The 27,704-nt window shown below is 38.2% G+C and overlaps 2 protein-coding genes across 4 annotated transcripts; one reads left to right on the plus strand and one right to left on the minus strand.

Annotated features, from left to right (window-relative positions):
• Positions 1–303: 303 nt before the first annotated feature.
• LOC109428767 (uncharacterized) lies at positions 304–13,996 on the plus strand. Its single transcript, XM_029878145.2, has 4 exons — positions 304–567; positions 12,425–12,774; positions 12,833–13,126; positions 13,181–13,996. Exons 2-4 carry the CDS (start codon positions 12,453–12,455, stop codon positions 13,894–13,896), a joined length of 1,332 nt encoding a protein of 443 aa, XP_029734005.2. The 5' UTR covers positions 304–567; positions 12,425–12,452; the 3' UTR covers positions 13,897–13,996.
• Positions 13,997–23,474: 9,478 nt separating this feature from the next.
• LOC109424523 (nonsense-mediated mRNA decay factor SMG9) lies at positions 23,475–27,494 on the minus strand. 3 transcript variants are annotated; one of them, XM_019699695.3, is made up of 5 exons: positions 27,306–27,494; positions 26,731–27,229; positions 26,485–26,674; positions 23,854–24,089; positions 23,475–23,795 (listed from the first exon to the last, which is right to left on the minus strand). In XM_019699695.3, exons 1-5 carry the CDS (start codon positions 27,342–27,344, stop codon positions 23,515–23,517), a joined length of 1,245 nt encoding a protein of 414 aa, XP_019555240.3. In that variant the 5' UTR covers positions 27,345–27,494; the 3' UTR covers positions 23,475–23,514. The 3 variants fall into 3 exon arrangements, with proteins under 3 accessions (XP_019555240.3, XP_019555237.3, XP_019555239.3); XM_019699692.3 differs by having other exon boundaries at positions 26,731–27,247; positions 27,306–27,491; XM_019699694.3 differs by having other exon boundaries at positions 26,485–26,671; positions 26,731–27,247; positions 27,306–27,489.
• Between the last annotated feature and the right edge of the window lie 210 nt (positions 27,495–27,704).

Here is a 27,704-nt window from a genome sequence, read left to right on the forward strand (position 1 = left end):
TATACATTGAAGTATCAAAGCTCCCTGGTGTAAGAACATGTTCAAAACGCTGAGGTGAACTAACCAAGGACTGAAAGTCTCATCAATAAAGCCAATAATAATTTTGAAATTCTATCTAAAAAAGTTTCTTTAAAAACCTGAAATTGTTAATTTTTTTATCTATTTAATTTATTTTTAATCATCTGCCCTTTAGACAAATTAGAAAGTACCCATTCTAGAACAAATCAAGGAAATTAAGAGTCCGCAGAATTATTTATGAAAACATGAGCCAGCCCTTTGAAACGTCCACCTCGAACGCTGTACGACATCCAATTCACCATGGCAATTTCAAGACTGTTGATATCATTCTAGAGGCTCAGTTATTTCTTACTGATTCCTGTGTCCAGAAGTGCTTTCAAGTATTGCGATTCGGTGTATGTTCTGTTGGAATGTGAAGGAAAACTTACCCTAGATAAGTAAATTGCAAAGGATTAATATCGTTTCGTTCAGTTTTCACCAGATGGAAATTGATAGTAAATGTAGAAAGTGAAATAGCACGAACATCCCATTCTATTGACTGAGTTTCTGGTTAGTATTGATTGGACTGTACATGAATGATACTTTTCGCAATGTTTCAACAAGGGATTTTATTGTATTTTGAGATGAATCTAATAAGTAGTATTAGATAACTATCAATCGGGGATTACTTAATCGACAAAGAGTGTATTTCAAGTTTTGAAAAAAAAAACGGAAATGATTATTCTAGCGAAAAGCATTAAAGATATCTAATATTTTTGCGTCATATCTGTGATACTGCATCGTTTATTTATTCAATTACGTTTATTGCTACGATACTGAAGCAAAAACGGTAACAGCCTTGAGACGTATAACAGTTTACCAATTAATGGGACGATTTCGTTGCTATAGCGGGTGCCACGTTGTTTGTTTTGCAAACTGAGGTATATAATGCCTGTGTAAGCTCGTTGGCATTCTATTCATAAATAATACAACAAGAATCTAATACGGGAATGTAATGGAATGATGGCATGCTTTATTAGATACATTATGACGTGTTTAGCCTTACGGTTCTGTTACTCGAATGAGATACCACGTGGACAGAGAAACCTTGATCAAATCATGTGAGCGCATTTGGGATTTAAAATTACGATGTCTTTTTTTTTATTTTAATGATTATTAGTTTAATTTTGCAACTTTCGAATTTCTTCCTGTGGTCTGTAGTTTTGTTGTTTTAGCAAAATTAAGACTGTGCAAAAGAGTCAGCTTTCAGTGTGTGTTTGTAAAAAAATCCATAATACCTACAATTGATTCAAAACAAGAGAGCTGTTTAGAAGCTGTTGGGTACATAAGCGAGATTTAAAATACATCGTTATGATGACCTCATCATAGCCAAAATTCTTGGACCACATGCGATCCGTACACCAGATTTTGATCCATCAAGCGTCGCACGTCTAAGTCTCATTATAGCAGTAGATCGACTCTAGATGTACGTTTTCCTCCATTTGGGAAATTTGTGCTATTAACCCTTTATAAGGCCGAGAAAACTAGAAGAGTAATCAACGCATACTATTATGGAAATAATTATACTCATGATTACATGTACAAAACAATTTTTGTTTGAAAGAAACTCTCAAAAATCTAGGTGGCAATATAGTTGCCACTGCCCGTTCAGCCCAAAAACGCTGGTGGCAATATAGTTGCCACTGCCCGTTTACCCCAAAAACGAGCTTTTGAGGTGGCAATATAGTTGGGATATCCCGACTGATCTGAAACTGTCTATTGAACTTTTAAAAGACTTACTGGGTATAATAGATTACAAATCGTTGCTTTGTATAATGCAAGAAGTTACCGTTACAGACGTAGACTTTAGGATCTAAACTCAGAACAGTTTGGATGTCCTTGGATATCCAGAAAATTACTCTGCATCATATTCTACCTTTTTAATGCTGTTAAGCACCAAAACTACAGAAATATGTAGAAAAAACTCTATAATAATGCTTGGAAAAATTCCGGCTTAAAATTAAAAATCCACGTTAATGAAAACCGCTTTAATTCAAAAAACCGCGTAAAAATAAACCGCGTTAATTCAAAAATCCGCATAAAAAAACCTCGTAAATGAAAACCGCTTAAAAAAAATCCTGACTGTATATTTTCAGTTATGCAAATTTGTACATATACTTTCTATTACAAAAAAAAAAATGTTCTATTAACATTAAAACATGTTTCAATCACTGATTGATTATTTCTGTATATTTTCTGTTATGCAAATTTGTACATATACTTTCTATTACAAAAAATTGTTCTATTAACATTAAAACATGTTTCGATCACTGATTGATTTTGTGAGCATAATTTGTACAATTCAAGCATAATTTTTCAAATCGACGTATCTAACTTGATCTGAATAAATTCATGGTCAATGTTGACGACCATTTCACTAAAATAGTTTTTTATAAAAAAAACTTTTCATAAGTTTTTTCGTGCTTAACCCTTATGTGACCGACAGGGTACCCGGGTACCCAGCGTCCATTGAAAAAGCACGGTGTAGAAAAAAGCAAACATTTTGTCGGACACATAACGGTTAACATCACCAGGGATATAGCACGCACTTGGTAAGAAACAAAACCTACTAATTCCATATCATTTTCACAATGAATTTTGGCAAAAATACACATTCACCGGGTTGGTTAGAGTTACGTCATGCCAGATACGTCGCTTTTGTATGGTGCCAGTTTGGTGTATCTGTTACTTTTGATTTTGGCTAGATACGTCGTTTGGTTTTCTCATATATCAAAACGGTGTATCTATTAGTAAAGTTGTAAACATCAAAATAGTTAGATACATCGTTTCGAATAATATGCTTAGTTAAACAAATTAAGCAATAAATCAACAAACAGTGATGTGGATTCTTCAATTTGCTTTATGAATCATGTATGCAGCAGCTAACCCGGATTTGTTTACATTCTCGAGTTACGTCGGATTGAAAAGTTATGCTTGAATTGGTTTAATGAAGAAAATTTTACTGTACCTTCAATAAAAAATCTATAAAGACTGGACTCGAAAAAAGACAAAAAATAGCTGAGTTTTTGACCTGGATTAGTGCATTATGTGTAGCTAATGCTATAAAATTTCATCAAAATGAGTTGGTTGAGATATCGTCAAAACAAGAGACTTACCATTTGAGAACCTTGGGCAAATGAACACTTAAAAATATCAGTTTTTTACCTAAAACAGTAGAACCAAAAATACTGAACCGATTTCAATGAAAATGTTTTTGAACGTAATGTATGTATGTAGAAGTATTGTGTAAAAATTCATTCAATTTAAAACCATTAAAAGATTATAGCCATATATACGGTTTTTCATTTATGTTTCAACTTCTGTGATATTTTGGAAATTCACTGACTTATCATATCCCAGCTACATTTCACAATAATCAAGCCTTTGATTAACTTTTGCGCAGTAGACGACTATGCCATACACACAACTTTGAAAGTATTCAACCGAAATGGCTGAAATTTTTAGCTTGAACTTGAGCTTGATTGAGCGCCCGTAGATGCTACTCCAGTATCGCCAAACCAGCTACACTCACACGAGGAACCAATGAGATTATCTGCCGGGGATGCCTTCAGAGTGTGAACTTTGGCGATCTACTATTTTTAGGCAACAATGGCGCCTGCCACGTCAGGCTGCAGGTCAATGTGGGGAAGGGGAAGGAAGTGATGATTGCAATCGTTTGTTCCACATCAGACCGAATATACCTCTGCGTCTGCACAAACTCATGCGGATGTCGGAGTGTGGGTGGGATATGGTTGGCAGAGGGCTCACACATTGGTGCGTGTATGCCAGGCGTAAAGTGATAGACTAGTGCGATTATTACTATGAAGCTAAAGCGGCACGGTTGCATAATTTGTAAGGTATGTGTGCCATCTGTAATCTTATGCTCCCATATTAATCCTATTCGAAAACAAGCGATTACGGCACCGATTGGTTCCGTTCCTTTTGTTTTCATGCGTGCTCACTTCTAACAAAAAATACAAAAATAAGAAACAAAACAAATAGCGCTTCAATCCTTTGTTTTTTGTAGGATGAAAATGGGAGCCACATGCTTAATAAGGGAACCAATACCCTAGGCGTTTTCCGATAGATTGACACTGTGCTGTGCAAGTTGTAAGCAAGGGAAATGGCTATGAACATTTGAATATACGTCTTCTTCTTCTGTGGATAGAAAGATACAAAGTAGAAGGAAAGGACGGACCAGGAATTGAACCCAGGACCTTCTGCGTATGAATCAGAAGCGGTAGCCACTAGACTACCAAGCCCGTCTTCAGCCAAAATGGCTGAAATTCAGTCAAAATAGCAACACTGATTTGAAAATGTTAAAAAGTGCCAAGCATTAAAAAAAAACTTATTTTTTGTGCTGGATGCCCAATTTTTTCAAAACCGCATTTTTTTAATCGACAATATCTGTTTAAATACTAAACCGATTAACATCAACTACACATACTATTCCTGGGTAAAAAATCAGCTATTTTTGGGCATGCAATCAGAAGTTATACATTATTTTGTGTCTCATTTTTTTTGAGTCCAGTCTTTATATCTAAGAGCTTAGGGACAAAACGACGAATGCACAACGGCGAGCGTATTGAAAGAGATGGAATTGTGAAAAACAGGAATATTCATGGACCAATCCAAAAACCTCTGTGGTAATGATTTGTGTTCAAATTTCACGTGTATAAAAAACTGTAAGAACTTTGTAAACATCTTTTGTTTTCGCGTATATGGATAGGCTTGCATTAGGTTTCGTGAGACATTTTTTGGACAACTCAATGGTGTGGACTCGGAGCTGTCTGGCTTAGCTTGTCAATGCGCCGCGCCGGTCTAGCGAAAGTTGGTTCAAATCCCACCCGAACGCTTTTATTTACAATTTCATTTTTAAATTTGCTAATTAATCATCATTCTGTGTCTTACAATTTTCGTTTTTTTTTTCGAAAAAATGAAATATTGTCTTTTGAAGTTTTGTTACTCAACCATATCTGAGGAAGTTTTACAAATGAAATTGTTCTTGCAATTTTTTTTTTTTCGAATGAATGTTATCAGTTTTGTACCATTTAATTCCGCCTTTTTTTGCTTATCCTTTAACAGGTACGTGAGTTAAATGATACAAAACTGATTACACTCGTTCGAAGAGGGTATTCTGCTTAGAGGGCCCGAAAAGTCGGAACAAGATTTTAAAAATTGTTTGTTATACATTTTTTACATTTTAATCACGTTTATTCAAAAGTGTGTTATCAGACAACATCCTAACTCTGTACAACGGCATTGAATCGTATCACCAATCATTACACGCCTCTTCACAGTAATTCACTTGTTAAGGGTGTTATTTAAAATCAATCAAAAAGTAACACTTGTTCCAATTGTCCTGCTTCTAATCCGGAATGTTATTTATCCACGTCCTTACCCTCATTCCAAAAGCCAAACCAACGCACGTGGTCTTTTTTGCTTGCACACGCTTTGACGTCGCTTAGGGGAATTTCGTTTCATCCCCTTCGGTTTGCTGGTAACCTACAGTAGTATGAAATTAAATAGACACTCATCACCCCCTGAAGATTTCTGTGTTATTTCGGAAAGGATAGACTGCCTCAGAAGGATATTAAACATCCAAAATCCACCTCTTTTAGTTTTTTTTCGGCAAAGTTTGTTTTTCAGTTTCTGAGACATTTTTACAGCAACACCTAGAACTTAGGCATGATCCTCGGCATGATCGCCAATAAATATTTGAAAACATTTCAAAAACTGCTGAACTGTGAAGAATTCAGTTCTAGGCACCAATGATGTTGTATCTTCTTCTTCTTGGCGTGACGTTCTCACTGGGATAAAGCCTGCTACTCAGCTTAGTGTTCTAAGAGAGTAATGTAGTATGTTTGATGTCAATCTTAGATTATTGGGTTTCTCGCCAATGTTTAGATTACTGTGATAATTTGAGAATCCACTGAATCATCATTTTCCAGCGGCATTTCACACTAATCAAACTTATTTTGTTTACCTGTTGTGTATCCGACGTCCCTGTCACGAACTCAACCGAACTTGCCAGCCACTGCGAAGTCGTGTGCGAAATTCGACTGTGATGATAATGAATTTCGGGCGAGTCTAAATGGGTGCAAATGTCGCAATATATTTTTTCAAAATGTTTCTCAATCGGAAAATACTCAGTACTCAGTGACAGTGAGATGATATGACTGAAGAAAGAGACTAATTGTCAACTTTAGGTATTATTGTTTTTGTTGTGAATACTCAGATCGGGTGTGAATTGATGAATCCAAAGAACTAGTAGTACTATATATGAATAGCAATTTTGAAAGTTGCAAGTTTTTTTTTAACATAACGCCATTTACTACATACTACATGACTCTTGCTCTGAGAAATATTAAATGTTGAAAAAATCCTTTCTTTTCGCCAATTTACCAGTTTTACTTACCAACGACGTAAAAGTGCATTTTCAAACATACGCCAGTCCGAAAACATTAAAACATTGAAAACTCTGTTTATCTGAACTAATCTCTACTGGAAGCATCATCCGCGCATTACCATGGACACTCGTTGTTAATAATGCAAAACGGTTTCGGTAAACGAATTAAATTGTGATAAATTGCTCCCAGGATACTTAGTGCAAACACCCTTCAGTTGTTTGAACACATGTATCTCAGGAAAGAATTCAGACAGATGAAAATTACATCCCTCAATAAACCATGGATAAAAGGGGCGTATCCATCGGAGGAGATTTGGACAGACTCTTTGCCTTTTCCGAGTGTCTGGTGTGTTTGCAGTGATATGTTGTTTGGTATGCTTAGCTGCTACGGTAAACATGAGAGGCTATTGGGGTGAATAATAACAATATGTTGTGTCTTTTGTTGCCGCAACACGTGTTGATTCTGGGTGGCGAAGCTGGTGGCGAAAGCGTAACGACGTTTCGCACGCTTGGCAGCATTCAATCTTAATTAGCCTAATCACCAAATTGTTAAGGACGCACTGCTGCCGTGCAAACGTTCTCCGCACACTTGCTGTGGCTATGATTACATTTTCACAAATTGAAATTGAGTGATAATTGGTACGAAGAAGCTTCATGCATTTTTGATGTCATTCGTGGTATGTAAATGATGAGATGTGCTGAGAACCAAACAACATTATCAGGGTGTCACCGTGTCACTGCATTCGTTTACGAGAATCAAATTCTCTGACTTTTGCAGGTGTTAGTAAATATTTGCAGGTGCAAATTCATTTAAAGCAACACAATTTCAATCTTGGTAGAAAGCTAGAATAAAAAAACAACAAGAAAAAATAAAAAAAAACTAATTGTTTAAACTGTAGGTGAAATTTTTATATGAATCGCTAGAAGAATTTCTGGCAGAACATTGGCCCTATACATATCTTAGGGCTTATGCATGAAGGAATTCAAGTGATACTCGAATCGGATTGTTCAGTGCATGTGACATTTTGATTGATTTCGAGTGAGCTTGAGCTTGATTGACCGCCCGTAGATGCTACACCAGTATCGCCAGACCAGCTACTCTCACACAAGGAGCCAATGAGATTATCTGCCGGGGACTAGCAGGCATCTTCAGTGTGTGAGCGTTGGTGATCTTCTATTTTTAGGCGACAATGGCGCCTGCCACGTCAGGTTGCTGGTCAATGTGGGGAAGGGGAAGGAAGTGATGATTGCAATCGTTTGTATCCACATCAGACCGAATATACCTCTGCTTCTGCATAAACTCATGCGGATGTTTGAGTGTGGGTGGGATATGGTTGGCAGAGGGCTTACACTTTGGTGCGTGGATGCCAGGCGTAAAGTGATAGATTAGTGCGATTATTATGAAGCGAAAGCGGCACAGTTCGCTTGATTGCATAACTTGTAGGCGTTATCTGATAGATTGACTCTGTGCTGTGAAAGTTGGAAGGAAGGGAAACGGCTTTTCAACTGGGATTGGCGTAGGTGTTTGGGTGTTCATTTGGTCAGGATGACCAATCCCTGTTTTGTACTGTACACAATCTTATTAACTATTCTTTTCTATGATAAAGCATACCTGCAACAACCAATGAAAACTTGACGGGGTTTAATTTGTATAGGCAACTGTGGGTTTCCAAGGAGTAATTTTAAGGCAGCTGATTCTCATAATATTTCTCTAGTACATGACCACTTCACGCATTTTAATAATTTTTTTCAAGGCAAACGGCTTTTTTTGATTAATATTTCGTCATGAGTTTATTGGATTTCAAACATCAAATCAAACAATTTGTTTTGAACATTTGGAAATATACAGTGAAAACACAAGGTGCTCATTATGCCCCACCTACTCATATATAGGGTATAATGGATGTAACTTGTGTTAAGCATCCGGTGTTGAATAAAGTCAGCTTCAGTCAACTTTTCATTAGAGAATATTGGTGTTAATTTTATTGTAAGAAATACCATGCAAAATGCATTTTTTAAATGTGGGAGCGTGAGAGTTCGATTAGTTGCGTCCTCGGCTGCACTAACGTAGTCGTTTCCTCCGTTATCCTGATATTCTGTGCCATTTAGGTGCACATTGAAGTTTTGCTTCCACCTTTCAATCACCACACATCCGTCTGTCAAGAGGCTCCCGTCTTCATCCTTACAGATTTCGGCTCACGAAGTCGTTGCGGGATGCATTAAGCTTCTAGTAGAGCTTCCGTGTTTCTTGTGAACGGCATGGCACTGAGTTCCATTTCATCGCATTCCACTTCTTCCAGGCGACGTTCTCTCTCTTGAAACATAGGTACGGGTTTGCTATTTGCTTGTTTGTACCACGTTCAGCCGGGTTCCATGCTGCAACATTACTGCCTGCACTGCGTTCTTCTTTCCCAAAATTACTTTGCATTCCTTGTCGAAACATTTATTCCGTCGAATCCTCTCCTTTGCTCTTGCTTTGAGCTTTGAGATAGACAAAATGATCCGGACAGGCAAAATTTTCACTTTTCAAAAAATGTCCAATTAGCTACAACTTTTCTAAAAGTGAATCAAATATTCTCAAATTTTCACTGTAAGTAGATCAACTAGTTGTGTATCAGTGGACAACATTTGGAAAATATCGGGCTGTTCTGCACGAAGTTATAAACATATTAGAAAAAGGTAGAATTATCCAATAGCCAACTTTGAGCTGTTATATCTCTGGATTCAATGAACCGAATGCAATGAAATTTTGTCCATTTATGACTTATATAATGAGCTCTGAAAAACGTTTGACTAAACTAGAAATTATTAACAAGAGAAAAAGTTATAGCGATTTCATTAATTTTATGATTTTTTAGTAAATTAGTATATTTTTTAATATGCATCCCATTACTTTTTCAATGAAGTGCCGCCTACGTTGTTACTTTCTTTCAAAACATATCAGTATATTCAATTATAGGGAATTTAAATGAACTATAATTCCAGCTATAATTAGCATCTTAAATTTTGAAACGATGTTGAAATTTTAGAAAATTTGGTGTTTTATTAGAAGAATAATCTAATCGTTATAATTTCCTTCCGTGTAAAGAATTTTAAGGTAAGTCAAAATTTTTTTCAAAGCTCATTATATAAGTCATAAATGGTCAAAATTGCATTGCATGCGGTTCACTAAATCCGGAGATATAACAGCTCAAAGTTGGCTATCGGCTTGTTATACCTTTTTTTAGAATCTTTATAACTTCGTGCAGAAGAGTCCGATCTTTTCTAAATGTTGTTCATTGATACACAACTAGTTGTTCAACTTCAGGGGTTCTCAAACTTTTTCAGCTTGCGACCCACTTTTGATTTTTATTAGAGTTGGCGACCCACCAGCACGCATTTTCAAAAAATACGTATTTTTTCTGCAAATTTGACCCTTGGTTCGACCTAACTTTTTAAATAACGTTCGTTACGTAGCAATCAAACTAAAATAATGTTTTTGTTTAATTTACAGTGTTTTTTTTTGTTAAATTTAAAAAAAGTCTGAGTAAGAGTAAGGTGCTCTAAAGTTCAGCTTCAGTAAACTCTTGGGTTGTCTTAAGAATTTGAGATAGGTTACCAAGTTTCTAATATATTTAACCAGTCTGGCTCCATTGCAACACTATAGAACATGTCTTAGATCACACATTCTAGAAAAAAAAACAAAAAAAAATATATTTTTTACAAAGTCTTTGAAGATTTAGTGGCAGTTTTAGACTTCTGTGAAATTTCAAAGTTTTTACAATTATAGCGTTGCTGGATGGTCAGATGAATCTTCATGAAACTTCTAATCTTTTCCTTCATACACACGTATTTTTTCTGTTATTCGTTGAAATCACTTTTCAGTTGTTCTGATATCCGTAAAAATTTAAATTATTGATATTAACAGAATTTTACCGAAGCTTAGCTTTATTGTAGGTCGGTAAAAGTAAGGTTTCTTCACAGAGAAACAGACGTAACACTTAGAAACAATTTCATTAAAAAAAATCGTCACGAAAGCGTAATCGCCCAATGCTAAACATACTGTGTTTGGCCGGGCCGCCACTAGATGGAGGTAGTGAGCAAACGTCAAACAGGAGCAAAAACGATACCAGCGCCGCGAGTGGTCGATCGACCTACTACTGAATATTTGAATCAACCGTTAAAAAGGTGATCGATGGGAAGCGATGAGAGAGTGACGTCTGTTTCTCTGTGGTTTCTTGTCGAAGTTTGTTATTTTCTCCTTTTGCTGATTTTTGGTATTTCTTTTGTATTTTTGATATTTTAACTGCTGAACTCAGCGTGTTAATCTACACTCATTCGAAAAGGGTATTCTGCGTAGAAGTTTGGAAAAGTCAATACAAGAATCACAGAGAACAGACATCCAAGTCCAGTTCCGAAACTGTGTAAGGAATTTAACGGCCATTTGAAATCGGCAACACAAGTGGCAATAGCGTGGCGCTGCAATCGGTTAATTTCCCATACTAATTTAATTCACCACTTGAAATGTTTCAATTCACCACTGACTGTGGCAATATGGTGTTTGGTGGCGTTAGTGTTGTCATCGTGTATTGGTTTGCAACCTTACTCAAGTAAAGATTCAAATCCTTACACAACTTTCCGAATGAAATTTGTTCTAGCCTGGATGTCTGTTCTCTGTGCAAGAATGTAAATCTAACTGAAGGCTCAAGCATCCGTCATCATTTTTCGGAAAAAAAAAGCAGTTTTCTTGCTGTAAATCAAAACATCGATCATGTAAACATATTCACTGCATTATATTCCTCATGTGGTGTGGAGTACAGTGAATATATTTTCATAGCAGAGACTTTTGTTTTGAACAAAAAAACTGCTTTCAAATGTTTGATGATGATGATGATTTCAATGACGAATTGTTCAACGTGAAACACAAACTGCAAGCAAAAACTTAAAGCTTTTTTTCACCACTCAGGTTGAATTCTGAAATGTTACCCTGATCTTGAACTTTTTGATTAACTACTTTCAGTTTCAGAATCAATTTTAAAATGCAGACAATTCAATATTCAAAGTACTCCCGATTAAGACCTATAATAAAAAAGTTTAAACAGAATTAAGGAGAACCCGAATTCCTAGAACTCTGACGCTTCTCTAAGGGAGTATTTTTATAATGAAAAATGGCTAGCAATATCATTTGACATAAGTTAATTAAGCCATTTATTACAATATCACTCAAGCCCTCGCGACCCACCAAAAATCAACCCGCGACCCACCAGTGGGTCGCGACCCATAGTTTGAGAAACGTTGAATTACAGTGAAAATTTTAAAATATTTAATGCACTTTTCGAAAAGTTACAGCTATTTGATATTTTTTTGAGAAGGAAACATTTCCAGACCAACAATTGAAAAGGCCACATCAACATTGCGTAAACAAACACGTTTCTGTCGACTTGAGGCCTTCTGAGATCCACCCACGCATCTCACCACCACTATCGGAAAGCTTGTTGTTTGCGCTTTCTGTTAGTGGTGGTGAGGTGTGTGGGTGGAGTTCAAAAGGCCTCAAGTCGATAGAAACATGTTTGTTTACAAAATGTTGTTGCGGCCTTTTCAATTGTTGGTCTTGATTTTGCCTGTCCCGATCATTTTGTCTATCCCCTGTATGTGTATCCTGTAACACAAAATTGAACAATTTTGTAGTAAACATAACTAATATGTTTTCACTAACAGTTTGCCACAAGCTTTTTTTCAAAGTTTTACATAGAAACGAGTTTGCAAACTTCAAATGTCGTTGCTGATTTTCGGCAGCAATTGCCTATGGGTTGTCCCACTTTTAACGGAAACTGAGTAAGAAATCAAAGGATTTCTCGATTTCTGAGTAAGACCAGCTCAGCCACTGAGTAGAAATATTTCTCTGTGTGTGTTTTTAGCAGGTCTTATTACACATATTTTAAGTATGACTAATCCACTGATAGTACAATTTTTACAAAGCAACGAAATTCATATCAATAGAATCACAATGGATACGGCCTATTCAGCGGAGATAATAAACAAGTTCAATAGTATGAACCTGCGTCCCAAAACCCGCAACGAACCTGAGTATGGGAAACTGACGCCTGAGCAAATTTTGGACATTACCAGACCACAAATTAATAACCATCGGCCGAAGTCTTCATTTATACCAGCCATATGTAACTTCGAAACCGCTCGGAAAATGGCTCAGGAAAATCTGGAACACCAACCGTTACCGGATGCTGTCATGGACATCGCATTCAGAAAGGCCCAGGTTGCTGGATCTGCAAACCCTGGGGCAGCTTTGGAGGTGGGCCCATATGCAACAGGTACTTTAAAATTTAGTAATCAAGACTTGTGGAAGCTTATTGTTTTATTTCTATGCAGGGGTTGGTTGCAAAAATTACAAAGCAGGACCCACGAAATGCACTAAGTACAGGGTATATCGGCCGAAAACTTGTGGTGTCATTCCGAAACCACTGAGCGCATCTGGCATGAATGAGAGAATTCCTGATTTCAAGAAACGAGAAAAGGTCGGAGCAATGGATTTGGCGATAGGATGGGACTACAGAACCAAAAGGGAACCAAGGCGTGCAATCTACATGGATGGATCCAAACCATCTGTTGCTCCGCCAATCTTTGAAGTTGTTGAGCCACCGAAGGAGTTGAATTTACCAAATGGTAAGGACGTATGGTATGTAACGTATCCTCCTAATCTAGAGTGTTTCTTTTTAGTGGTTCACACTGGAGGGGTATTTTCCAATACTCTTGGGGAAGAAGATTTCTTTGACCGCGACATCATTCGTCAGCATGAAGAATATGCTAAGAACTACAACAGTGCCAACCGGTGCAAATGTAATGGTAGTGCAAATTCCAAAAAGTCCAATAAGTCTGCAAAAGCAGAGCGTTTGGAACGGTCTAAAAGTGGAAATGGAAGCGAAGACCATAACAAAGCAGATGGTGCCGAACTTCCTGATCTGGCTCACCAACGAGCGAAGGGTTCACCGAACTTGGCTCAGCTTACGGACCAAGAAATTCGATCACAAAGCTCAAGACAAAGATCGCCTGCTGACAAACACAAAGACAATAAAATACCACGTTTGTGTCACAATGCTCCATCGGATGAAGTAACCTACAAGGTACAACACGAATTTAGATGCGCTTTTAAGGCCGGAATTCCACAGAGTAACTCATCTGGAACCGTTGCCAGTTTCGACAGTGGAATATCTAATTGTTCCCAAAAGAATGAACCGAAAAAACTCACGATTCCCAAACCTCGTGAACCGTATAGTAAGAAAAACTATATTATAGACACCCTTGCACCGCCGTTTGCGTTCTGGAAAAAAGGTTCCGGTTATCCTGACTATTGGCGTTTGGTGAGCGTTTATCAGCATGCGTATAAACCAGCTGAGAAGCGGAAATACCCACTGCTGAAAACGGTGTACCAATAGACCGGTTTGGATCTTATTTAGCAAATCTGTGAAACTTGTAGCGCAAATAATGTACTTTTGATCATAATAAATTATATTGAAACTACATATTCTAATCTAAGGCTTGTTTATTAATTGCTTCTCGTATCACTTTCCTGTTGCCATTTTATGCATGATCGAATGCTGAAAGGCTCAGATCATTCCATTTACCTGAGTGTTTTACTGTTGAACATAATGGTTTTAGTCAGGGCTTCCGTTTCACATGAGCTTCAGCGTTTTAGTGTTTATATTTCATTGGTAGGCAATCCTTCGAACTGACAGTATCAATCTGACAGCACAAATAGTTTTAAATCAAATACGCTTAAATAGTCTTAAATCAAATAAAATCCAGGTTGGCCTTAATAGAATGACCACTCTCTAGAATACTCACTTACTCACTTTGAAGTTGATCCAATGCCACACATAGCACGAGTAACATTCGCACATTTTTTTTTTTAACTGTTCGTACGGTCACATTTTTGTAAAATATCAAACATTTTCTGTATAAGGGACTACTACGGAAGGCCGAATCACAAAAGGCCGAAGGCAACAAAAGGCCGAAGGTAACGAAAGGCCGAAGGGCACGAAAGGCCGAATTACAAAAGTGGTAATTTTATTACTTAATCCACAGACAAACAGACGTCTCACTCTACTCACTTCTCATCGTTACTCTTTTTAACGATTAGTTCAAATATTTTGTAGTTCGCAAATCGCTCGGTCACAGCGCTCGCATCGTTTTTGCTCCTGTTTGACGTTTGCTCACTACTGCCACCTACTGAGTGATTTGCGTAACACAGCCTGGTTAGCATTGGGCGATTATGTTTTCGTGACGATGATTTTTATCGCAATTTATTCCAAGTGATACGTCTGTTTGTCTGTGCTTAATCCTTTCCTTTTCATTCTTTTTGCCACAAAAAAAAACATTTAAGCAAATAAATATTGTTCAACATAAATTCATTTTACTCAAATCTCTTTGGAAGTTTGTACTGTTGTCTACAAATGTGACATGTATAGTGATAATTATACAGAATATGGAATAATATGCTTATAACGGCAGCACATAATGATAGAAAGGCCAGATAGTTGGCCGAACAACTACGTTTGCTATATATCGGGGAAACGCTTGCTGTCCGCACTCACTGACGCTCGTCGGACTAAAAAAGATAACAACTCCTATTCGCATTATGCCTAGCATACTATTGGAACTACAGTGTATCAAACAATTGTCCGTACAGCAATTTTTGGTCAAAATAATTTTTCATTCAAATGTTCATAACTTTTTTTATACGTCAATCAAAAACGCTGAATTTTCTACCAATCATGAATCATATATTAAAGCTCTATTAGTAAATTTTTCAGTGAGATCGAATAAGTTTTCTGAAAGTTATAGAACTTTTAGTAAAAGTTATAAGATTTTTGAACACATTTTTAAAACTTCCTCAGTATGTACTTGCTGAAACTTTTTCATTTTTCCGCATGCGTAGACATTTAAGCGTGAATAATACCCGGGTAGAGGTGAAATACTGACGATCAAAACGTGATATTGGTTTGATTGATATAAGAGATAAAAGATCTGAAAATAATATCTGAAAAATGTTCCTGGAACATCTGAACAATATCAAAATTTGATATTCCAAGATCAGGCGAATAGCTTGCTGCTATTGGTTAGATCTTACAAGATCTAATTATGATCTGATGATGATGTTTCAGGAGTAAATTTTAGATATTATTTTCAGATCTTTTATCTCTTATATCAATCAAACTAATATCACATTTTGATCTCAATATCAAAATATACTATTATCGAGCTCTTTTCCTCTACCCGGGTAGCGCACCCGGAATACTTCCACGAAAGGTGTAGCCTTTCGGTTAATCCGAGTAAAACACACTTGCGTGCGCAGCCTTTTCTTTTTTCTCGCTCGTTCATTTGGTTGAACACAAGAAAGAGTGAGATAAAACAGGGGGCAAAGTGCCCCCTCTATTATCTGTTTCTTTCGCATGTTTGTTTACGAGAGTGAGTGAGAAAAAAGAAAAAGCTGCGCACGCTAGAGGAAAAACAACTATTGTTCTTTTCACGGAAAGGCGAAACCGTTTTGGCGTTCGACCTTTGCGTCTCTTTGATTCTGAAATCGATGTAACTGAACAGGTAAAGTACGTTGGAGTCATTCTTGATTTCAAGCTTTCCTTTGAGTTCAAAATCAAGAAAGCTTGTATGGCCTTCGGGCAATGCCGGCGAACCTTTGGTACAACTTGGGGTCTAAAACCCAAGTATATCAAATGGATCTTTGTACACAACTGTTGTTCGGCCGATATTGGCTTATGGATGTCTTGTGAGATGGCAAAAGGGCGAAATGAGAACGGTTCAATCAAAGTTAGGCCATCTCCAAAGGATGTGCTTAATGGCGATGTCTGGAGCATTCTATTCAACTCCCACGGCAGCGCTCGAAGTTCTCTTTGACGTTGCTTCACTACACATTCATCTCAAACAAGAAGCACTTTCTTGCACTTACCGTCTATGGGTACTCGGTCTGCTAGAGGAAACTCCTGTGAACCGCACATCAACACACACCTCGTTGTTTCCACGTTTGGTGAATTGGGACAAAATTGTCCTTGCTCCAAGTGATCTTAAAATTGCTTGTAATTTTCCATATAGGACATTTTCCACTAGAGGGCCCATATAGCCGAGGGGGTAAACGCACGGGTATTCGGCATGACCATGCTGAGGGTGACGGGTTCGATTCCCGGTCGGTCCAGGATCTTTTCGTAAAAGGAAATTTCCTTGACTTCCTTGGGCATAGAGTATCTTCGTGCCTGCCACACGATATACACATGCAAAATGGTCATTGGCAGAGGAAGCTCTCAGTTAAAAGCTGTGGAAGTGCTCATTGAACACTAAGCTGAGAAGCAGGCTTTGTCCCAGTGAGGACGTTACGCCAAGAAGAGGAGGAGAGGAGGACATTTTCCACGAAATAAGCCATTTTACGAGACGTTTCAGAACAGCTGATCGCAGCAGCGGCGTCAACTGACAGAATTCCACGCACGTTTGTTTTGCTGGAATCTCGTGTAATTTTTGAAAAGGTACTTATGCGACAAATTGGAGATATGAGAAATTGGTGCCAAAAAAGGCTCAAAAGCAGTCGCAGAAGCAATACAAATCTCATAAATTAATCAGGTATTTTTTTCGTTGCGATTGACTCGTTAACTTGCCGAAAAGAATTTAAATAAAAATTTCTAATTATTGTATAAGCCAGTTTCAAAAACTACGCTTGACTTGCGCTCAGTCATTAACCATCATCAACCGGATGATGATTGAAAACGTAAACATCAGAGCGCGGAGTTCTGTCGTTTGACTAGCCTCATAAAATAGACTATTCCCTTCCCGGGAAGAGTGGACATCTGGATATCCGCAGTGACTTATATACCCAACAAGGAATAAAAAAAAACTGGAAAGAAGTATTTCAGACGGCATCGTATGTTACACTGATGGCTCCCTTCTCGAAGGTCGAGCAGGTGCTGGTGTTTATTCTCGTGAGCTAAGGCTGCATCAGTCTTATTCACTCGGTAGACACTGCACCGTTTTTCAGGCCGAAATCTTTGCTCTTATGTGCGGATTACAATCAGCACTTCAGCAGCACGTAATGGGCAAAGTGATATACTTCTCTTCAGATAGCCAGGCTGCTATTAAAGCACTTGCTTCGGCCAACTCCAGGTCGAAGATAGTTATCGCTTGTCGAACTCAAATCGAGGAGCTGAATTCAGCAAACGCTGTTCACCTTGTATGGGTGCCTGGCCATTCTTTCATCGCTGGAATTAAATTGGCTGATGAGTTAGCTCGCACTGGAGTATCACATGACACATTCCACGTATCGAACTGTTGGGTAAAGCTTCAGATTCACACCTGGGCTGCTACTCAACACAGACAATACTGGAATAGTTTGGAGTCATGCCGTCAAACCAAATTGTATTGTACTGAGCCATCTCCAAGGGTGGCGAAGTATCTTACAAATCTGTCAAAGCAGAATTGCAGCATTCTGGTCAAAGCATTGACCACTGCCGACTCAGCTATCACATAGCGAATATTCAGCAAGCTGATTCATTTGCCTGTGATAGCTGTGAATCCGATTATGAAACTTCGTATCATATGATAGGTAACTGTCCAGTTTTTGCGCAACTGCGTTTCCGAGTATTCGGTAAACACTTATTAAGTGAAACTGACTTCAGAGACCTGAATATTCAGGATATTACGTTGTTCTTAACCCGCTGTGGTAAAGAGCTATAGGCTCTCTTTCGCTTTATGCGTTGTTACAGTGCCCTTTTCAGGGCGCTGTTTGAACCCATTGTGGTACGCTTATGCGTTAGTATCCTCTTCCAGGGTACTTTTCCTGTTTCCCTACCTGTCCTTATCCCTATCCCTATCCTTATTTCCTTCCTTTTCCCTCAGGTAGATGATGAAATAGGCTATTATTTTGGTGATGGCACAAATGTCCCAAAATTGAGGATAACGTGCATCTGGAGCCGGCCTTCTGATACCTGATATATTAACCCTTTAACGCTCATGGTGTCTGTAGAGCACCATCCCTTTTTGGCGAATCCGACCTAAACCAGCTCACTCTAATATGTTATAAAAGCGTTCGGGAAGAGGTTATAAGCTTATTAGAGTACTTGTACACTTTAATTAGTGGTTCAATAGTGAAACTATTGATAAACAATCAATAACTATTGATAACTAATTAAAAACTTTTTTTTTGCAACTTGGCACTATAATATTGCATTTTATACGTGCCGTTTTAGTGTCACTACGGCCTCACTATAAAAAGCAGTTGCATTATGATTCATAATGCAACTCAAGAGCTTGAAAAACTGTGACGATTATATAGCCCAGCTTGCTTGATTCAAATTTTGCGTCTAGCTTGATGGAACACGTGGGTGACCCCGTTCAACCACCAGGAAGTATGATGATACTGATAGAAATGATCATATTGAAGTAATTATTTTTTCTCATTGCAAAAAATGTCACAATCATCATCATCATCATCATCAACTTTTTTTTTTTTTTTGCTAGGTTTCTAGCTGCACTCTGAATAGAGTTGAAACCTCTACACTAGACCCGAAGATAGAAAAGAGTACGTAATCTTTCAGAAGCAGTTTGCCAGCCGTACGCGGAAAATGATATCCATTAAGACACTGTTGCAACTGACTCAGAAAGTTACGGTAGAAGATTGGAAAGTTTTCAATTGGTCAGTCAGTCAGGATTTTCCTTTGTAGTGTTATGGTCACACGGTTTGTATTTGCCTTCTTGTTTGGATTTACACTCCCGTTCAAAAGTTTGGGGTCACCCCCTCAAAAACATGTCATTTTTTTAGGCCCATATCCCCGCCAATTTGCGTCCGATTTCAAAACCCTAGGTTTCATTCAAAAGATAATAAGTCAAAGAAACTTTGAACATGATTTAAAAGAAACTTTTTCAAAAAAAATTGTATGTAAACTTAACTCAAAGTTGCCAAATTTTCTAAAAAATGAATATAAACTTACGGCAGTGTCGCTGGAAGTTGGGTCGACCAAATTTTAAGATGAGAGCGGTAATATGACCCATTTTCTATTAGCTTTCAACTGCTTTTTACAGAACTTAGCTAAAAAATCTAGAAAAAAAGTTATTAAGTAAATTAATCCTTGATGTCATCGACCAAAAGTTTGGGGTCACCCCTCAAAATGCTGTATCGGCCAAAAGTTTGGGGTCACTATCGTAAAACATGGAAAAGTGATTTGTTGATATCTTTGTCATCTTTCGTTCAATTTTAATTCTTTTTGGTTTATTTGAAACAAAATGAATGATACTTACTGCATAGACATTGAACCACACATATCTGTTGAAATTTACATACTAAAACTTAACGTAAAGTTGCCTCATTTTTTCAAGTGTGGTGAAATGTGTTAACTTTACATAACATTTTTATATACAAAAATCGTTAAATACGTTAAGTTGAACACATCAAACGTAAATTTAGTTAATTATCTTTGAAATGATCCAAAAATGATTAAAATTGAACGAAAGATGACAAAGATATCAACAAATCACTTTTCCATGTTTTACGAAAGTGACCCCAAACTTTTGGCCGATACATCATATTGAGGGGTGACCTCAAACTTTTGGTCGATGACATCAAGGATTAATTTACTTAATAACTTTTTTTCTAGATTTTTTAGCTAAGTTCTGTAAAAAGCAGTTGAAAGCTAATAGAAAATGGGTCATATTACCGCTCTTATCTTAAAATTTGGTCGACCCAACTTCCAGCGACACTGCCGTAAGTTTATATTCATTTTTTAGAAAATTTGGCAACTTTGGGTTAAGTTTACATACAAATTTTTTTGAAAAAGTTTCTTTTAAATCATGTTCAAAGTTTCTTGACTTATTATCTTTTGAATGAAACCTAGGGTTTTGAAATCGGACGCGAATTAACGGAGATATGGGCCTAAAAATAAGACATGTTTTTGAGGGGGTGACCCCAAACTTTTGAACGGGAGTGTATAGTATGGTTCAATATGTTTTTCTCCTCGTTAAGTCAGTTGTCGTATGTTTCATCGGATCAGTTGAACCCCGTATGTTTAAATATAGTCAAATCCTGCGTCAAATTGTTTTCCTAATTGATTTCACTAATCGTTTCCTACTTCTCTGTGTTCATCTCTTGTGTCCTTAAATTGACATCGGTCCAAAACCCACAGAAACATGTAACTGAACTTCTGATATTTTTCTGTTAGTGTCATGATATCATCTAAAAGGTAAACAAAAATGCGCCTAGTGGGTTAGTTGATTGCAATAAAATTTTAAATAATAAAGATTGCTTGTCACCTATTATGTGTTCATCCCCCTACAAATACTATGAAAAATATTCAAGTTCGTTCAGATATCCTATCGGTCCTAGGTACCTCGATAAAGCATGTCATTTTCTCAAGCGTGGCCTAGAATGTCAACCTAGTCATACACAAGTAACGTTGTTCAGCTAATAAAAAGCAGTCAGTTTTTGTCCAAAATGTCACGTCGAACGCATTGACGTCAACAATGCGTTCAAGTGTTCGCACGTTAGCTTCGAGTCTATCAGCACAATTAAGTGCTGCAAATCTCCTTGCATCTGATAGGGCCTGAAGGGTAGTGATACCCTTCCTTACGGGCAGGTCAGATCGGGTTGCACGTGGGCATCAGTTCTTGATGTCCGCTCAGCAGTAGGGCGCGGGCGGGGTTGACCCTGCCCGCCTTCCGAGGACAAAGGGAGTGGCGAGGACCACTCGGGAAACTGGCTAAGCGCCAGCATGCTACCGTGATGGACTCTCCAAAGCGAGTCATCGATGTTCGTTGCTGCAGGCTACGCAGCTAACCTTGTGGGTGCGATGTGCACTAGCCCCTCTCCGAAGCAATACCTTCTTGGTGGTTCCGGAGAGACGTAGGGTTTGGCGACCATAGGAATGGTTTAGTGGGTACGAGGAGAGAGTAGTCCTGGATTTTACTTTTGTTGTAGAAGACGGCCTGTCAGACCTACACTACCCTAACCTTCTGTTAGGGTGTCTGTTGAGCAGATTATCCCCCTATGGTTTAGAAGAAAAAAAAAATCTCCTTCCCACTATTAATTCTGCTGTCGGTTTTAATTGCTTTATTTAAAGAAAATAAGACCAACTAACATTGTAAAAATTCGAAAAAGCAACTATGACATCAATAAATTACTAATTAAAATCAACCGAGAGACGTGAGAAATAGAGCCCAAACAACATTTTGAAGTCAGCTGGCTGTAAAAGGTTTCAAAACCTGTCACAAACCCTATAATGCTTTTATTAGGATTTGTAACGATCATCAAAACCTTCTCAAATCCAACCGACTTGGAACTGTTGCTGGGGAATAGACTCTACTAAGCCCCAGCGGATCCTCCGTGTTTATCGAGCATGTCTGATGCATATGATCAGCCATACTCCATCTGCAGCAGCCGGTTCGTGATGAACCGTTGGAGGCGCATTAAAGTGTTAAAAAGGTGATATGTTTCACTAAAGAACACTATATTACAATAATCAAAATGAAACTCCTTCACTTTAATACCGTCAACCCCTGCGAACTTGGCCAGGGCTCATCATCATCATCAACTCGTTGCAAAACTCATTTTTTTCAGCACTCTTCGTATTTATCCAACTCGGCAAGCCTCGTTGGATAAATGTACGACTCGTGCTGTAAAAATCATCATTTTGAAACTCGTTACATAAATAACTATTATGCAATTCAGTATCATAATTTACATTTTATATAACTCATTTTGGTATCATAATGGCCAATTTTTCCGAACTGGTTCATTATGCAACTGAAATGAGTTGCATAATGAAAAATAGTTGTATAATGTTCATAATGCAACTCATTTGAGTTGCATTATGAACATTATGCAACTCAAATGGGTTGCATTATAAAAATATCATTGCATAATAGTTTTTTATGTAACGAGTTGCAAAAAGTTGATTTTTTCAGCACGAGTCGTACATTTATCCAACGAGGCTTGCCGAGTTGGATAAATACGAAGAGTGCTGAAAAAAATGAGTTTTGCAACGAGTTGATGATGATGATTGTGTACCCACCATCAGCGCAAGGATTACCTATGGCTGCAGAGTCATACCGAAAGGGAATGATCTACCTGATGGTTTGTTGTAGCAGGGTGAGTTAAAATCGCTGAATTCCTTCGGTAGTCAACATAAAGTTGCTAGCTCATGACAAAAGACTGGCTACTCCACAAACTTAAGTCTGGTCATCAGTTCAATTAACCCCCTTAGGCTACCCCTCCGTGTAAGTATGTATAAACCCCGTAATATGAAATGGAAATTGTACAGTTGTATAATAAATAAACAATTAAAGGTAAAGGTAGATCTCACCAAATTTGTCTCCTGTGAAGACACACAATGCCATTCCTGATGTCAGAACGCCTCAAAATCGCCGAACCACTTCCAGAAGTCAGAGCACTTCTTGAACGCAAAATACAATAAGGGCAAGCTACATCCTGCGAGAATGCCCTGCGCATCTAGTTTTTTTTGTTCGTGCAAAATACTTCCAGTAGCAAGTACAGTATCACTGACCACGCCGAAAACATGGAAAACGACGACGCGCACAACCAAACCGACGCAACGACAACAGCATAATGAACCGGTACGGAAAAGTAAGTCATTATGATACTGAAATGAGTAGTATAAAATAGAAATTATATTACTGAATTGCATAAAATTTTGTATGGAACTCGTTACAAAACTCGATTTTTTCAGCACTCTTCGTATTTATCCAACTTGGCAAGCCTCGTTGAATAAATGTACGACTCGTGCTGAAAAAATCAACTTTTTGCAACTCGTTACATAAATAACTATTACGATTTCGATAAATTTAAGTGATCTCTAACAACTTTTGTTCGAGCACTTTTTGTTCATAGCAATGAAAATAATCCGAATGTGAGAAAACTTTGGTCAATTACAGGGCGACGCAGTTAATAAAAGTCCGTGTTACGGAGCCAACACAAGATATAAAAAATCAATTGAAGCTAATTAATGCATTACATTGGTAGATTCTTGCATCTTAAATAACATCTTTATTTAAGTATCTATAAAGTTTAAATAACTTTTCTCCTTCGCTGCATTTTCCACCACATTGACGTGATTGTGCAAGTTGTACTTCTCCTTGAGGTTTTCATACTTTCGCAAAAAGTAGTTATTGTTGTGGCCTTCCAATACGTGATGTACGATCTGCGACCATGATTTTTCCGTCAAATTCTCTCGTCCTTCCACCGCGTCATGAGTTGGTGTCATAAATACACGCTGTCGCAATTTGAGAACACAGGAAAAACTGCTTTCGTCATCGGTGAACAAGAAATTATCTAAAACATCAAACAATACATGTGTTATCTTTATAAATGAAATCTTTATGATGCTTACCATAGCTCAGCTTGGGCAGATACATTGCATTGATTTTCTCCTTGATATCCTCGTTTGAGTGGATTTTTAGCTTTGTATCCTTCAACATTTGCTTGTAGATTGTTTCGTGTAATGCCTTTTCTTGTGTCGTAAAACTATTGCGGTTGCATTTGTTCTTCAGGAAAACTATCCGAGGATTCAAATATTGCGTATCTTTCTGATCTCGTTGGATCATCATTTCTGCACATCGTAATAATCTAAAATAAAATGTAGGTAATGTAGCTCAACAATCGAATCTCACATTTTGTTCATACTCTGGCGGTGCACGTTTTTCTGTAACGTAATTAATTCATTGTAGTAAAGATATTAAATAGGGTGTCCAAATATTCTCAGAAAGCTAACATCCTCCAAATAATGTGTCAAAGCGAAAAAGTATGCAGTTTGGCAGATAGATACCCGGCATGTTTGCAAGCGAGAACAAAAGGAACAGCAGCGACATTCGACCTCTATAGTTTATTAACTCTATTTTTAGGTGGTATCTGTGAGAAGGCTCCCCCACATTTCCAGAATGCGCAGACTACCACGATGTGCTCTTTGAAAGCCAACGCTTCGTGGAGCAAAGGTTGAATATGCAGGAGCTATGCGGAAGAGATATCACTCTGGAGAACATTGTTGAAAGGATGAGTACGGGGGCGGATAAGTGGGATTTCGTTACTGCCACGGTCTCCCAAATCGTACTTGAACTACAGAGAAAACGGCGAGCTGACCAACAGCAAGTTGAGTTGGCCCCACCCAATCCGGGAGCTTAAGTCCAACGGGTATGTAGTACTAGCTATGTAGTACTAGCTAGGACTCAAGCTTAAAGGGGATAGAGGACAACTTGAAGCGGTAGCGGTGAAACGCTAACCAATAGAGAGTGCTCATGTATTCGAAGTCACTCCTAATAGGCGTACCGCGAAGGTAAGGAAGAGACAAGCCTCGTTGGGTAAATGTACGACCCGTGCTGTAAAAAACTTCATTTTGCAACTCGTTGCATACATATAATTATTCTACTCCACACCGTTTGTTCGTTTTGTAGCCACATTCTATACTTCCTCCCTTAATTTGGATAATAATTGAACTGCACAAGGTCTTCAAAGTTGATATCCCTTCGGGACGGAGCGCAAAAAAGAGAAATAAAATAAACTTTGACTGTTGACTCCCCAGAACTCCCCAACAAAACAACAATTGTTGTTCCTCATTTGGGAATAAATATGCGACAGATATTTTTTTTCATGTTTTACGGTTTTTGTTCAACTTGTGGTAAATCTCACATACAAAGTTTAAATGCACATATGCAAGTATACATAATGGGTCAATTATTAAAACAGTTTACATTACATAAAACAGCTTAACAGCTGAAAAAAATATGCAAAACTGTTATTGCTTACCAGCACAATTGTGCTGGTTCGTCACGAAAGGGATATGGGAAATACTAAGTATTATAGATAGTAGAGTAAACATAGATCCGCGGACACCGCCAGGAGACCCGCAAGCGGCAAGGTAGGCCTACTGCTGATCTTTTGCAAGTGTGTTAGTGTCGACTGGCAATGCGACCTGAAGCCTGGTCGAATCCTGCTTGGATATCGGTTTGTTTTGCCGATGGGGATGGCCCGCGAAATCGCAGTGTGTTGTTTGGGAAGGCCCGCTCGATGCATGTTAGGTAGGCGTAGTTTGTTCGAGTTTGACGTGCTTGCACCCTCCCTGGACACCGCTGACTAAAATGTTTCAAGCGTGTGAGTAGTAATTTTCAAAAGTGCGACGATTGAATATGACGTCATGCGTTCCATTGATGTTGTCCAAATCGTGACGTCATGCTCGTTTGGGTACAGATTTTGACAGTTCGTTTGGATACAAAGGATTCATCTTAGCGGATCTATGTTTACTCTACTAGGGTATGTGTTCCATCAGTAATCTCACGCTCCCATTTTCATCTCATTCGAAAACAAGCGATTACGGCACCGATTGATTCCGTTCTTTTTGTTTTCATGGGTGCTCACTTCTAACAAAAAATACAAAAATAAGAAACAAAACAAACAGCGCTTCAATCCTTTGTTTTTCGTAGGATGAAAATGGGAGCCACATGCTTAACAAGGGAACCAATACCCTATCTATACTAATGTCGTTTTCGTTTTTGCGGCGGTGCTACACCGCTTCGTGCTACACTTTCCACTGAAAACACGAACATTTTCGGTGCAGTTGCGTTGGTGTGCGTGAATAAAAACCAAAATATTGACAACTTTGCAAACGCTGATTGGTGGACACGGTGCGCACCTGCTACACTCTCGAATTTTTGAGTGCTGCACTATCTTGAGCGGTGCAGAAAAAGTGCTACACCGGTGTAGCACGAAAATCAAAAACGAACACTTTCGGTGCAAAAGTGCTGCACCGGTGTAGCACCACTGCAAAAACGAAAACGACATAAGTATGGAACAACTGTGTTTTTGATTCAATCAACCGTAACATTTCCGGAAGTGTTAGTTTAACCGTTATGTGTCTGACAAACTTTTTGCTTTTATCTACACCGTACTTTTTAAATGGGCTCTGGGTACCCGGGTACCCTGTCGGCCACATAAGGGTTAACCATGGTAGATATGTTCATATGTATTTTACCTTATGAAATTGATGTTGAAGTAATCTTCCTGTAGAACCAAGAGGATGTGGCATGCACTCAGCAACAGGATAATCCGTCGAATATCATCCAGTTCGCTCAATACAAAATCTTTGTTTCCTCGGTTGGAAAGCACCGGCGCACTGTCCAGAAAAATTATCCGATCCTTTGTGATATGCATTCGAATCTCTGCTGGGATCAAAATGTTAATATCATTTTTTTTACCATATTTATGCTACTATTCATACCATCCTCGAACTCTGCCGCTTCATTGCGGTTGAAAACGCTCGCAACAGGAAACACACCACCTCCAACGTGGAAGGCCGCTTGCCGAATGGCTTCCTCCGTGGGTTCCGCAGCCAACAGATTCAGAACGGTAGATTTTCCGCATCCCTGCATACCGATGGCGCCGATCACAAAAAAATCCGAATTGTTCTCATGCAGATAGTCGAATGCGTGCGTGTTCAGAGCATTGTTGCCATTGACCAGATTCACCGACTTGACCATACTGTTCACGATCGTGATGGCTTGTGGAATTTCCTGCACTGGTCTCTGCTTGATAGCAGCTGCTTCTTTGGCTGCAGGTTGCTGCTGTTCTGGTTTCACCGGAGGAGGGTTTTTGGTAGCAATCGTGATTGTGAGTTCCGGCTTCTTCTGGACATCAGCGTTTTCCTTGGGTTTCAGCAGGATTCTTGGTTGAGATCCGCTTCCGTCCGGAAGTGGTTTACTTGCGGAACCCTTGGATTCCTGTTTGGAAACATTTTTCTGAACGAGCAATATTACTACTTACGTTAAATGTTCATCGTGGATATTGAGTTCTTACCTTACTGCTTGATGATCTTTTATTCTTCCTGGAATCCATCGTTGTTAAAAAATATTGACTATTTTTATAGTATTTTGCCAGGTATTTTGTTACAAACAGATATCCGCGATATCAACGATATCGGTAATCAGAAGGTTTTGACACAAACATTTACGTTTACAAAGAACACTTTTGTTTCTGTGTTTATATTTTGAAACAAAACACGCATAAGACTGTGTTGCCAGAAATTTGTTAAAGGGTGACAGAAATTTGTTACACGTGTGCTGCATGGAAAAGAATATTCTTTAATAAATAAAATATATAAAATATTATTTATTAATAAAATTCAATATAAATATATAGTTATTTTTAAAATAAATAATCAAGTCCAAAAACGAATATCATTGAGTAGTATACTAC

This window comes from Aedes albopictus, chromosome 3 (genome assembly GCF_035046485.1).
Source record: "Aedes albopictus strain Foshan chromosome 3, AalbF5, whole genome shotgun sequence".
NCBI lineage: Eukaryota > Metazoa > Arthropoda > Insecta > Diptera > Culicidae > Aedes > Aedes albopictus.